The sequence below is a fragment of the Pseudorasbora parva genome, chromosome 8 (assembly GCF_024679245.1).
Source record: "Pseudorasbora parva isolate DD20220531a chromosome 8, ASM2467924v1, whole genome shotgun sequence".
NCBI classification, from domain to species: domain Eukaryota; kingdom Metazoa; phylum Chordata; class Actinopteri; order Cypriniformes; family Gobionidae; genus Pseudorasbora; species Pseudorasbora parva.
The window spans coordinates 40118325-40133825 of record NC_090179.1 but is presented as its reverse complement, the minus strand read 5'-3'; the positions used below and the strand labels follow the sequence as shown (position 1 = coordinate 40133825).

The 15501-nt window shown below is 37.1% G+C and overlaps 1 protein-coding gene across 4 annotated transcripts in view; it reads right to left on the bottom strand.

Moving 5' to 3' along the window:
* Positions 1-15268, bottom strand: part of clstn2b (calsyntenin 2b) — an 89065-nt gene extending 73797 nt beyond the window's left edge. For all 4 annotated transcript variants that reach the window (XM_067451250.1, XM_067451248.1, XM_067451249.1 and 1 more), the window contains exon 1: positions 15028-15268. In XM_067451250.1, the coding sequence (XP_067307351.1) occupies positions 15028-15082 (55 nt within the window). In that variant the 5' untranslated portion in view covers positions 15083-15268. The remainder of the gene's footprint in view (positions 1-15027) is intronic.
* Positions 15269-15501: the final 233 nt, after the last annotated feature.

Here is a 15501-nt window from a genome sequence, read left to right as displayed (position 1 = left end):
TGTGGGTTTCCTACATCCCGAGAGCCCAATCTCCCACCCAAATGCATGCCCTCGCTTTCTCTCATTTTTCATCTCTTCTTACAGTTGTATTTTATAAAATGGGTATTTCTAGCTTTAATATATAACAAAAGCAACAAGTCAAGCTAAAAAAAAAAAAGATTTTCTTTAATATAATTTAATTAATTGCAATTTTTATTACAATAAAATCACAATCTATCACCAAATCTATCAAAAATACTCCGGTACTTCCGGTTTCTCACAAGTTTCGGAGAGTTTTTTTCGAGTACTAGTCCGCTTGACGTCAACCGGTCGTAATGTCCTTGTATGGGCCGTACGGGCTCTTCTCCCGGAAGGGTGCGCGCGCACGACTAAGACGAGAGAGCAAATGCACGCCCATAAACACTGCTCTCAGGTGCAGATCCACTCGTCCGTGCAACACGTCTGTCGTGCAGCGCTCCACTTTATTCCTATGGGTGACGTCAAGCGACTTTAACGCGCCCGCATAGCATTTCGGGAAGGCAGCGCTGCATTTGAACCGATTTGAGCACAGAAAAAATGACGGGAAGCTTCACAACATCACCTTTCAGTCGTGTCACAAAAGTGGATCTCAACGGTCACTGCTGTCAGGACTTCACGAAATCAACAATGTTACCAAAGAAGTGTGTTTTTGACGGAGCAGTCCCAGTGATAAAGGTTCGGTCCTGCTTTGGAAGCAGGCGATGAGTAAAACTGCTTCAAATGTCTGTGCTGTCGGCTATCGTCGCGTAAGTAAACATCAGTAAACAACATGATCGTGTATAACGTTAGTTAATTTATCAGTGGAGCATGCAATCTATGGTGTGTGTTTAAATACATTTGTTTAGCTGACCACTATAGGTGTCAGTTTGTTTATTGTATAACCACCCAAACATAAACCTAGCGTTCTCACAAAGCGTGCTTCGTCATTCAAATGCGCTCCATTGTTGTTCTGTATAACGTTACACTAGTCTGACGTGCAAAACCGTTTTGCTTGCTACTGCTAAGATTTAGTGGCATACAATAATCCATAAACCGAATCATGTCCTCATACACTGTGAGTAAAGACACACAAATGTTGACAGGCCACTAAATACAGTACATACCACAGAGACGGACGTCCTGATGTTGCTGTTTCACCTGTTCAATTTATTTCAGCCTCCGGATCTGATTCTGGATCATACAGTCTTGTTCAAAATAATAGCAGTACAATGTGACTAACCAGAATAATCAAGGTTTTTAGTATATTTTTTATTGCTATGTGGCAAACAAGTTACCAGTAGGTTCAGTAGATTCTCAGAAAACAAATGAGACCCAGCATTCATGATATGCACGCTCTTAAGGCTGTGCAATTGGGCAATTAGTTGAAAGGGGTGTGTTCAAAAAAATAGCAGTGTCTACCTTTGACTGTACAAACTCAAAACTATTTTGTACAAACATTTTTTTTTTCTGGGATTTAGCAATCCTGTGAATCACTAAACTAATATTTAGTTGTATGACCACAGTTTTTTAAAACTGCTTGACATCTGTGTGGCATGGAGTCAACCAACTTGTGGCACCTCTCAGCTGTTATTCCACTCCATGATTCTTTAACAACATTCCACAATTCATTCACATTTCTTGGTTTTGCTTCAGAAACAGCATTTTTGATATCACCCCACAAGTTTTTAATTGGATTAAGGTCTGGAGATTGGGCTGGCCACTCCATAACATTAATTTTGTTTGTTTGGAACCAAGACTTTGCCCGTTTACTAGTGTGTTTTGGGTCATTGTCTTGTTGAAACAACCATTTCAAGGGCATGTCCTCTTCAGCATAGGGCAACATGACCTCTTCAAGTATTTTAACATATGCAAACTGATCCATGATCCCTGGTATGCGATAAATAGGCCCAACACCATAGTAGGAGAAACATGCCCATATCATGATGCTTGCACCTCCATGCTTCACTGTCTTCACTGTGTACTGTGGCTTGAATTCAGAGTTTGGGGGTCGTCTCACAAACTGCCTGTGGCCCTTGGACCCAAAAAGAACAATTTTACTCTCATCAGTCCACAAAATGTTCCTCCATTTCTCTTTAGGCCAGTTGATGTGTTCTTTGGCAAATTGTAACCTCTTCTGCACATGCCTTTTTTTTAACAGAGTGACTTTGCGGGGGATTCTTGAAAATAGATTAGCTTCACACAGACGTCTTCTAACTGTCACAGTACTTACAGGTAACTCCAGACTGTCTTTGATCATCCTGGAGGTGATCATTGGCTGAGCCTTTGCCATTCTGGTTATTCTTCTATCCATTTTGATGGTTGTCTTCCGTTTTCTTCCACATCTCTCTGGTTTTGCTCTCCATTTTAAGGCATTGGAGATCATTTTAGCTGAACAGCCTATCATTTTTTGCACCTCCTATAGGTTTTCCCCTCTCTAATCAACTTTTTAATCAAAGTACGCTGTTCTTCTGAACAATGTCTTGAACGACCCATTTTCCTCAGCTTTCAAATGCATGTTCAACAAGTGTTGGCTTCATCCTTAAATAGGGGCCACCTGATTCACACCTGTTTCTTCACAAAATTGATGACCTCAGTGATTGAATGCCACACTGCTATTTTTTTGAACACACCCCTTTCAACTAATTCAACTAATTGCCCAATTGCACAGCCTTTAAGAGCGTGCATATCATGAATGCTGGGTCTCATTTGTTTTCTGAGAATCTACTGAACCTACTGGTAACTTGTTTGCCACGTAGCAATAAAAAATATACTAAAAACCTTGATTATTCTGGTTAGTCACATTGTACTGCTATTATTTTGAACAAGACTGTATATGTATTAGTTGAATCTGATTGATAGCCATGGTTTATTAGAGTAACCTTTTCATCTCCACGCTTAAGGACGTCACCGCCCACACGATACGCCTCCAGCCGCTCGTTTTTTTCCGGAAAGACTCGGTACAGCCTATATTTCTTTTATAAGTATAATAAAAGGATGCAATACTACTCTAGAGGTACTCAAGATTGACATGAGATTGACTGAAACTGAGCGTTTCACCCCCCCCCCCCCCCCCCTTAATATTTCAATTAATTTAAACAAAATGACTCTTATGATCCGGTTCATTATGTGAATCAAAACATACAGCGCGACCAGTGCTGTCCAATTCATGAGCGAATAACTATCTATTTGAGTGTATTTGTTTCAATAACTATGATATATTACATCTATATAAATATATATGGATGTGCTGCTTGAAAGTTTATGAACCCCTTGCAGAATATGTGAAAATGTGAATAATTTTAACAAAATCGTTGGATCATTTGTCTGGCTATCACCAGACCAAGCTAAATTTAAGATTGAACATTGGTCTGATGAGTCTGCTCTGTATTTTCGACTAGAGGAATGATCAATGAGCAAAATTCAAATGACTCTGTACGAAACTGGATAGTCTCACACACAACCAATCAGACCACAAGAGGCGTGATCAATGGGCAACGACCCATCGCTTCTCTATCTGTCATCGTGTTAAACCCGCCAATAGCACGCCAGGTGGATAAGCCAGTCTGTGATTGGTTCCTGCAAAATTAGAAATGAATGTACATGTCTCCAGACTCCAGACTTTCAGGGCGAAATCAAATCACCAGCAGATCAGGTTGGGTTTACCCAGTGTAATGGATCACAAAAAAATGCATGTTATGTTTTATTTAGTACTGTCCTGAATAGGTATATACATAACATATTTTTACATATAGTCTACAATACACAGAAAATATTTTTCAAAATGACCCTGTTCAAAAGTTTACACACACTTGATTCCTCATACTGTGTGTCGTTGGATGATCCACGGCTGTTTTTTGTTTTGTGTGAAGGTTGTTCTCGAGTCTCTTGTTTGTCCTGAGCAGTTTTAACTGCCCAACGTTCTTCAGAAAAATCCTTCAGGTCCAGCAAACCCTTCAGTTTTCCAGCATCTTCTGCATATTTGAACCCTCTCCAGCAGTGACTGTATGATTCTGAGATCCATCTTTTTACACTGAGGACAACTCAAAGACAACTATTTAAAAAGGTTCAAAAATTCACTGATGCTCCAGAAGGAAACACGATGCATTAAGAGCTGGGGGGTGTATTATAATATATCATAGTTTTGCACAATAAAATAAATTTCAAAATATGCAGCCAAGTAATGCAACTTGAAATTTAAAGTAATAATAATAAAAAAATCTAAATTATACAGAAAATGAATAATTAAACTAGGAAATCTGTATCAACACCAAGCCCTATAAAAAGCGATAGTATGGGGATGGTGGACCCTTGTGTAGCCATGTGCTCACTGTGGTCAATGCTCTGAAAGTTCGTTTCTGATGGAAAGTTGCTTTGCAACACAAGGGTCTGCTTTATGAGATATGGCATTAACAGCATATTTCTGGCAGAAGGTTTCCTCAGCATGAGGCCTGTTAGCATTAGTACTAGTTAACGAGGCTTGTGGCTTCAATCCCAACCGCAGCGCTCATGATAATCATCATTTTCCCGAGCAGCAGTGCAGCTGGCATTGAAGGAGTGCGACTGGTTCCCCACAGCTTGAGCCTTAATACAGAGATGCTGTGGGAGCACAGAGCCAGAATGGCTTCTTCACAATCTTCTGCACTTAGAGCCAAAATGGCTCCTTTCATCTCATCGCTCTTGGAGGAAAATGAGTTCAGATCAGGGAGGGAATGCAGAAGTAGGTTACAGGAAATATAGATATAAAATAGTTTAGTGAATTATGAAAATGTCTTGTTCTATCTATATTGTATGTACACTGTAAAAAATTATATGTTCAATAAGTTATGACAACATATGTTTATACATTGTTTTAACTCATCTAAATAAGTTAAGAAATGTTAAACTTTTTTTTATTAGTTATACAAGATGTTTAACAGTTTAACATCATTTAAGTTGACATAACTTAAACATCCAAGTCGATTATACTGCAAATGTTCAAAATATGTCTTTTTTTTACAGTGTACAAGAAATAAGGAAGAAGTATGTATGGAAGGAAATAAGAGACATAATTCTTCTAAATTTAAAATTCACTGAATACTTGAAGTTTTGAAATATTTTATTTTGAAAAACATTTATCTGAATTTATTTGCTCTAAATTCACCCCTTTGAAATTATTTTACTTTGGAAACCATTCGAATTTAAGCTTTAATATTCACAGACACTAGTCCAAATCAAGATTTGATTCATTGGACAGCTCTACTTATACAGTAAGTCCATTTGTGAGTGGATTCCGCACTTTCCTACAGAGAGACGAACCTCACACAAACTATAGCTATGTCTTCCAAACATAATTAGCATAGCATTAGCAACAACATACTTCTGTTCTGTCTAGCCCCGAGTCCGATTGTACATAAACAGCAAACTTACCGGGGCGCCTTAGTTTTCCCTGGAAGTCATCTTTACAGGTTTAATATCCTCAGTGCCGATCGACTCCTTGGATCACGACAGACAGGTCATGCTCTGATAGGCGCTCGACTGTTTTTCCTATTCTGGGTAGCCCAGATGTTACCATGTGAATATTTAACTCAGAATTTGAGCAGTCGAACTATACTGATGTTTTCTTTGAAAAATATTAATATGAAATTTGAGAAATGAATTTGAGCAATTAAATTTGATCAACTTAAATCTATTTTATCTGAAATTCTGTAAGTTGTTTTTTATTTTATTTTTGTAAATGAATTTGTGAGCATTGAAAAATATTCAACGATATTCCGGTTTTGAGTGGTAAATTCGAATGGTTTCCAAAGTAAAATAATTTCAAAGGGGTGAATTCAGAGCATATAAATTCAGATAAATATTTTTCAAAATAAAATATCCAAAACTAAGTATTCAGTTGCTGCTAAATTTCAAAGAATTATGTCTCTTATTTGCTTCCATAAGTACTACTTGTTTGCTAAATACCAGCAGCAATAAGTCAGAGAATGAGTAGAAAAGATGTCATCCTGAGTTTTTCCAAAAGCATTCAGGATAATGCCATCTTCCATTGGATTGCAGGGCCAGCGGCACCCTAAATCACTGTCTCTCTGATCACATAATGTGAAGCGTCTGATTAAGTGACTCTAAACTCTCAGATGTTTCCATTAGGCTGCACTAATGGACTAAGCTGAACTTAATTCTGCAAAGATTACAGGGGTTGAGAGGATCGGAGATGAGACATGATAGAGTTGAGGGGACTTCACACACACACATACACACACGCCATGCTGACAACAGTGGGATTGACTGACTTTGTTAGTCTCATGGAGAATCGAAAATGAAAAAAGAAGTTTCAATATATTTAAATAGCAGATTGTTAGGGCCATAACCACCAGAAACCGTGAGGATGACACATCCACTCCAATAATCAGATTTGGTCAAATTACCCACCTTGAGATTTGATATTCTTGATGCTGCTCTGCTGCGCTCCATTACGAACTGCTCTGTATGTTGTAAGGATGACAGCACTAATAGGGATGTGGCGAGTCTCGTTATATTAAAACGTGATGATATTTCTCATCAAGATGAAAAGCTGTCTTACGCTATCAGCATGACGGAGTTGAGTTTGTGGCAAAACCCAATGCATATATATTTCTGCATATAGTAATTAATACTCAGTAAGTAGAACTGAAGTGACATTCATTGCAAGATAAATAGTTGAAACATTTCAAAATGCACCTGGACCGTTTTGAATTTTGTGACTTTAAGTTCAATAAGACTCTTTTTCCAGTCATATATTTTGACATTGAAGATTTCTTAAAAATAGTGTTAAAATATCATCTTGTGACTCTTGTATCGTCAGAGCTGAATGCATTGTCACACCACTACTTGTAAATGTCTAAAAGCACTTATAAATGTCAAAATGTTTCCTATGGTTAATCAAAGGCATGCCGCCTTTTATTGACCATAGCAAACATTTTGCTCCACACACACACACCTATCTATTATGTAATCGCCATGGACCAATGGGTTTCATGGACCAAAGGGGAAGCCAAACTACTTGACAGATGAAACTTTTGGTATCCAGTTGGCAAAACTCTGAACACGTCTTCCTTTTTTAAGAATGATTTCAGTGCCGTTCTTTGTTCTTTTCTCAAAGAAAAGCTTGACTCCAATTCTTCTAGAGTTGCGGTCAAAGCCGCCGCAACTCTGCCGTCATTAATTTAAGCCCGCCCACGACTCTACACACCATGTGACTGACCTGACTTTTTTCCAGCCCGCAAGTCAAAGGAGAGTTGCTAGAAGTCCTGGCTGCAAATTACATTTGCTGCCACTAGGGTGCATCTAGATTTATAGACTATGTTTTTGGCCCGATTTTGTTTGGAATTAAGTCAGATCACATCAGTTCTTCAAATACACTTGAAGTGTATCGTTGCTTTGACTGTTCAAAGAAGCCGAGCCTGAATTCCATTTCAATGGAATATTAAACGTCCACATTATAACAGTGAAAAAGTGTGATGTAAGAAACCAAAAATTTTTTAATTTTTACAACAGTTTTAAGACAGAAAACTAGGGCTGCACGATTTGGGGGAAATATATAATTGCGATTATTCTGGGTAAAATTGCGATTGCGATTTAAAATGCGATTATTGTTATTATTATTTTTTACAAATGAAAAGTGTGTGTATGTAACATTTTGTGTTTTTATATTAATGTGACTAATAATAATAATTATTATTAATATATGATTATTATTACTGATAAAAATATTTTTAAAAATGATAAATATTACAATTACAATAACATTTTCATAATTACAAATAAAAAAGAGTGTGTCAGAATAAATATAACAATATAATACTAATTATTATTATTATTTTTGTAATATTTTACAGAAAACTTTTTACAAAAAAAAAAAAAGCTGGGTTACCTATTAATATGCAGACAGCCTATGACTAAAAAACATTAGAAAGGTCTAAGCCTAAGGAGTTATTGTAAAAAAAAAAAAAAAAAAAAAAAAAAAAAAGATTACTAATTAAAAATTATTGATTACCCAAAAGTTTTTAATTCATACTGAAAGCCAGAGGGCGCCCTCGAGCGGAAAACGCCACATTTGCCTCAGAGAAGTAATTTACGTTAGTTTTCAGGAAATCCATGATGTGAGGCTAACGCGGTGTAGACAGAAGATAGAGACGCTTTGATTAAACATGACGACAATAAACACGACTGCAGCAAAATATGATGTATTTGAGTTCTTCAAGCCGTCAAGGGTATTTTCATAATAACAAAGTGTATTATAATGCAGTGCTGATTGAGATAGAATGCTATAAAATAACGCATTGTCTGCCTCACTCTGATGAGAAGCCACATCAGCTCACACACACTCGCCTGACGATATGAAGTGAGGTAAAGCATGTTATTAAACGCTGTCTTTTGTTGAACAGGTTTATGAACACTTCACTAGTTTTGAAGATGTTTGACTCGTGTTGCTTTTTCAAACGCACGTTATAAGCGTCTCGCAGTCTTTCAGACGGAGCAGCGTTTATCACAGAGCCGCTCTTCTCTAACACACTGGGCATTTATTTATTTAATTAAAATCGCAGCCTTTGAGTTTTCTTAATCGAACTCAAGCCAAATCGCGATTGCGGTTCGATTTCGATTAATCGTGCAGCTCTACAGAAAACGCATTAACTTTTTTGTCAAATTTTGCTGTTTTGAATCTAAATGATATCATTTATGAATCTAAATTGATATCTAAATTATATCAATCTAAATGATATCATTTAAACTTTACGTTTGTGATCATTGAAGAGCATTGAAGAAAGCATGGGCTGAAAAGCGTCTGCTCTTTGGTCTGTTTTTAGACACTTTTCCTATTTGCACTTTTTTTACTTGATCAAATTTAAATGAAACTGACATATTTGTAAGACCTTTGCTTTGGTCTAATTTTATGTTTCTCAGTGTGTGGACAACTTTTCCTATTTGTCTGATAACTTTTTAGCAGAACAAACTAGATATTTCTGATTTTTGTGGGCATACAATATACTTTTTGTTGATCACACTTACTTATTTTGCATAATTTTAAATTGTGAAAACCTTTTGAAATATATGTAGACTTACTTTTAAGCAGCAACCTTTTAATTTGACTTTATTTTGGGAGTTCAGTATAATGCAATATAATATATTACTGTTTTCATAATAATATTTGAAATAAATATTTCTTTCTCTCTACTTTTTCTCCAATCCACTCTTAGAATCCCAGTTCCCTGGATAGAGGAACATGATGAACTATCTGCAATACTGCTGTAACACTTACATAGACCTGATGTAAGAGCTCCTAAACTCTAAAACACACACTGCACTTCCTGCATGAGGAGTGTGTAGAGAGCTGTGCCTTAATCAGCGCAGAGTTAAAGGAGAAATGAGTGAAGAACATATGGTGTGAGCTTCCCATGTGTGGCAAAACACACACACACATTTAAGAGCGGAGGAACATGTAGCTTCTCTTGTCTGATGATGATGATAATGACACATTCACTCCACTAATGATTATATACGATACACGGGTAACGATCAATCATAGTGCTGTCAGAACCCACACAGGTTTAGCCCCTCGGCGCATTAATCAAATGCATGTAGAACGCTGCTTCAGCAAATCAACACCCAAGAGCCTAACAAGGTCTGTTCAGCCGTCCTAGTTCAAGACTCTTCAGCACCGCTATCTTTCAAAGAACCAGTCCTAATGAAGTCATTTTAAAATACTTTTACGATACTTTTTTTCACTCCGTTTGGTGACATTAGAGGCACAGAAATAACACATTTCTTTTTTAGATATCCTTGTGAACAATTTTAAAAGTGAATGCTATATATCAATATATGTATATAATAGTGGCACATTTTTGATTGAAATCTAACATAGATCTGCATATCTAACATAATCATTGTTTAAAATTAGGGGTTCACTGGTAGTTTTAAAGACTATAGGCTATAAGAAAATTCACACACAGTATTATAAGCATATAAAAGATGGATATTCATTTTTAAATTTGAAAGATGATGTTTGAAATGAGGACTTTAAAAGGGTTATTTCACCCATAAGAGAAAAGTCTGTCATTAATTCCTAACCCTTATGTCGCTTAAAACCCACAAGACCTTCAATCATCTTCAGAACACAAATGAAGATATTTCTGATAAAATCCGAGAGCTCTCTGACCCCTCCAGAGACAGCTATTTAATTAACACTTTCAAGGTCCAGAAAGGCAGTAAAACATTGTTACAACAGTCCACGTGACTCCAGTGGTTTAACCTTAATGTTATGAAGTGACGAGAATACTTCTTGTTAGCCCTTGGATTTATCAAAAATATGTGTTCTGAAGATGAACAAAGGTTTTACAGGTTTGGAAAGACAAGAGGGAGAGGAATTAATGACAGAATTTTCATTTTGGGGTGAACTAACCATTTAAGTGAGCACTAGATGGTAAAGACACTAAAATCGATGTGCAACCTAAATTAAAGGTGCAGAATGTAATATATATGAGGATCTACTGACATAAATGCAATATAATATAAATGAACTAGGTTTTTAGTGTATAAAGACCTTACATAATGGACCATTGTGTTTTTATTCAAATTAGCTCTTTCTATCTTTCTATCTTTCACTGTAAGGGTCCCCTTACAGTGAAATCGCCATTTTGCGCCGCCATGTTTCTAAAGTAGCCCTAAACGGGCAAACTGCCCTACAGAGCGCTAGTCACTCTCTGCGTTTACACCAAATGTGAATAGAGCGTCAAATTTGCGTCTAACACGTCTAGTTGAACGCTTGAACATTTTGAATCCACTCGCACGTCCACAGCGAATTGGACGTGCGTATAAAGCAAGCCTTTGAAGCTACATAGACACACATTTAAGGCGCTCCAGGAGCTGCGCCTCAATGATGGATCCGACTCGGGAGAGCGAACTCCTGAAGACGGGAGAACACTCTGCTAATGGAACAGCAGCGTTCTAGATAGCGTAACTCAGCTTGCTCTCACTCCTTTATGTATATATTTTTTTTGTGTAGGCCTACAAAAAATTAAAGACATTAACTCTTTCTCCGGGAAACACAGAATTTTCGGTTATTTGTGAGAAAACGCTTCCAGGCCAAAAACGGAATTTTCCGTGTTTCCGTTTTTTCAGTTAGCCACTAGGGGGGCCCTATTGCGTATTTTCTGAACACGCGATCAAAACGCGAGTAAGACGCAGTAAAACAAGCGATCGCATGTAATCATATGAAAAATAACGTGATCATCATCATTAAACAACATATGTATCAAAACTATCTAATGTTACTGAATGAAATGTCGACCCAGGACGAGCTACAGGACTATGAATCATTAGTGGTGTTGATGGACTCGATCTACTCCATCTGTATTTGATCATGTGCTCTGAATCTGATCTGGAAACAGTCTTTCACAAAAACCTGATTTTCTCAGCTTTTTGTTCAAAATGTAGCTTTTCTAAATTAAACTTACTCAAGTGTTGATAAAAAAGGAATGCAAGGATTTTTTTTTTTTTTTTAAAGAAGAGGGTCAGCTCTTTATTTTTATATATTGCATGCTTAAATATTCATAAAGCAAAATATTCTATGGGCTGTTCAGTTGTGGTGAAAATTATCAAAAACCCTGGCAGTGGCTGGCAACTATTTTTTAAAAACGCTGGTGGGGAAAGAGTTAATATGTGGTTCAGACAATAAGTGTGCATATGATGACAAAACACAACCGAGTTTCTTTATGTTAAATGTCAGTTTATGTGTGATCAATATTCATTAGTTTATCACGTCATTTCACCAACGTGGTAGCAGCAAGCAGGTTTAACACGGTGCAAGCAGACATTAGAAAAGAGGTTAAATTGCGTCTATCGCATCACAGGACCTCCAGACCCATGTCAACCAGGGCTGGACTGGTAATCTGGCATACCGGGCATTTGCCCGGTGGGCCGACGCACTTTGGGGCCGGTATAGTGTTAAAAAAAAAAAAAAAAAAAAAAAAATTATATATATATATTTTGTACCACTGACAACATGCAGCGACAGCGGCCCATTGGTTTGTCTTCTGAATTGACAAGCCGACGGGAGAGAGACCCCCCCCCCCCCTCCCCCCCCCCCTCCATATTCGGCGCTTTTTTCTATTTATTTATTATTTGAGCGCATGGAACTGCAAAGGCGAATATCCACAGAGCGCAGCCACTGACGAACGTACGCTGCGTTTAAATACTGCTCTATGAACGGCACTTTGACTTATTTAGTTTTATACAATCGTGTGATATGGAAACATTACAGGTTCTGTGTTGAATCAGCTGAAAACAGCCGCGAGCATGTGTTCATGACGAGGTAAAGTGGAAAACGGCAATACACACAAACGTTTCACTTTAGCACAACCACAACTTACTCCTAACAACGATGAAATATGGTGTTTTGGAAGAAATATTTATTAAAAATGTTGCTATATTACATAAATTAATATTGCAGAATATAAATCACTTTTATAGAGGCTGTTTTAGTATTTTCTACAGGTGTTTACATTTTTTTTACTTACAAATATAATAGTTTATTATATATGTTTTATATAGTTTTAGAAACCATATAGCCATAAAATGATTAGCAAGGTTTGTACGTTTTTTACCCCTGTGACTACCATGATCTTACATTTAAATGAAACTGGCCTACAGTTAAACTATAGTCTATAAAACAGCTTTAAGTCTAGATCCCATGAATTAAGGACAAAGCTTTTTTTTTTCCTCTTTAAAAGTTGTATTAACTTTTTTTAGTAGATTTAATTTAATTTAATAGCCTCATGAAAGATAGATATCAGTGTCTTACTTAAATGATGTGTTAACTCTTGAAAAATATGATTGTTCAACCCAAAAATGTGATAATTTACTCACCCTAATGTCATTCCAAACCTAAATGAATTTATTTCTGTGTAGCATAAAATAAAATAATTTCAGTCTGTTTTTTTTGTTCATACAATATTCAAAAGGTAGCCTAACCAAAATGGCTTGATTGCCAACATTCTTCAAAACATCTTCTTTTGTGTTTTACAGAAGTCATACAGGTTTGGAAGGACACGAGAGTGAGTGAATGATGACAGCATTTAAAAGAAGTCAATTTACTTTACTGCATCCTAGCTCAAAATCATCAGTGCTTTACTGCCAAGGGCATTACTGTGTGACAAAAAAAAAAAAAAGAAGCAATATTACGTTTCTCTGCATTTGCAGCGAATTCAATATCATCTATCATTATTTGTCTTTTTCCTAGTTTTATTTATACGCCAATTTAATGCCCCAACCCCAGCAAAAACATTCACGGGGAACTCATGGGCCGGATGGGCTGGGTATGCCAGAGCTGAATTTTAGCCCCAGTCCAACGCATCTTTACATTGACTTTACATGGAAATCACTCGCACCAGACGCTCTATTCGCATTCGGTGTGACGACAACATCTTTGTCCTGTGTCGGCCAACGTTGCTTCTCTATGTGCTTCAAACGTGAGGGCTGAGCAGTGGATTATATCAATTCACAACCTCACCACTAGATGCCACTAAAATGTACACAGTGCACCTTTAAAATCAACAGTTTCTGCAAGTAAAGAATCATATAAAAACAAAGAGCACATATACTTCCAGCATATACTATATTTATAGCACACCGGACCTGAACTCTTGAGTTTGAGCTTTATTTATATAAAAGCTGAAGTGAGAGAAGTCCATAATATCATTGATTTGAAAACCCAAGGTCTGTGTAGTTTCCTTTCTCTTCTTAATAATGCATTGCCCTTTGTTGCTTGGAAACGTAACGCAATAGACTGACCTGAGAATTCAGCAGCTGGCCTGTGTGTGTGTGTGTGTGTGTGTGTGTGTGTGTGTGTGTGTGTGTGTGTGTGTGTGTGTGTGTGTGTGTGTGTGTGTGTGTGTGTGTGTCACAGTAACAGCAACACAAGGCAAAAGTGTCTTAACTTCTGATTCCAATCTATGTGACATTTGCTGACACTGATCCGATATACTGATACGTTTTATTTTGTGATTTCCAGATGTTTCGGATCATTGCAGGCCAAATTCACCAGTGTATAGATTCTGACACACACTACTTTTGTTTGTCTATGTCTGTATAAGAGAGAAAATGAGATTTGTTTATTCCTGTGACAGGGACAAACGGCCTGAGGAATCTGTAGCTATTCAACTGAATCATGAAATGCACAAACAAAGCAAAGTTAAAACACTGGATGGATAAACACTGAAAATGGAAAGAGAAAGACATGAACGTGGATCACAGGACAGGACAACGATATAAGACACGGATGAGAAGAGGAGAGAGAGAGAGAGAGAGAGAGAGAGAGAGAGAGAGAGAGAGAGAGAGAGAGAGAGAGAGAGAGAGAGAGAGAGAGAGAGAGCGCGCGCGAGCTGAGCATAGATAAATTATTATAAGCTTAATATCTTCAGACAGTTGGACACACTACTAAACAAACTGATTTTATGAGAAGGCTTAAAAAGTAAACACATACACGAAGGCAATCAAATTAAACCATAAAAATGGTATTTACTGTAGCCTAGACTATTGTTGTATTACAGCAGAATTACTAGAGAGTATTAAATTAACCAAACTATAGTTTATCTTCATTATTTTGCACATTAAAACATTTTTATTTATTGCTGACACTTACAAACTGGACCACTTTACTCTCTCAAAACTCTCAAACTTTGTCACATAAGATGAAGACAGAAATTAGCTATTATATCCAAAAACGAACATACAGTGATAAATGTTGCACCTGCATCGGTTTGATTACAAAAGACCATCTACAAATCTGACATTTAACCTCCAGTCTTAAGACAGCAGTCAAAACCTTTCCTTTAAAAACAATTAGTGAGAAACGTTGCTAAGTTCTAGAGTTTAACATGCTCTGCATAAAGAAACTCTGATCGATATGAATTCACGGGTCATTTAGAAGAAACCCAAAAGTGTTTCGTGTCATAAATACATCATATCTTGTTTTATTTTGTTTTGTATGTGAAGATGTGTTGATGAAGGATGTTGCCTTACCTCTGTGAGCGCGCACGCAGGACAGCCCCAGCATCAGGATCAATATTCGTTTCATTGTAGTAAAACTCCTCCGGTCTTTCTTTTGGTCCTGATCTCTCTCACACACTCACTAATATAGTGAGAGCATTCAGTGAGTAATGTGAGACTAAATTGAATAGCAGAATCAACAATAAGAGTCGCCAAAAGATTTCAGGTGAATTAATTTGATGCTCTGTCGCGTGAAAGAAGCTCGAGACTCTGAGTCGAGAGAGAGAGAGAGAGAGAGAGAGAGAGAGAGAGAGAGAGAGAGAGAGAGAGAGAGATTTCCTCACCTACTTAACCACACACACTAATGTCTATCTATCAAATGCCATTCTTTAAACCGTACTATGTAGGGTTACTGGCACCCAATACATTGTTTTGTTAAATATACAATTAACTCAGTCCGCAACTATTCTGAAAATTATGTTACATTTACACTGGGATAGATCTTCA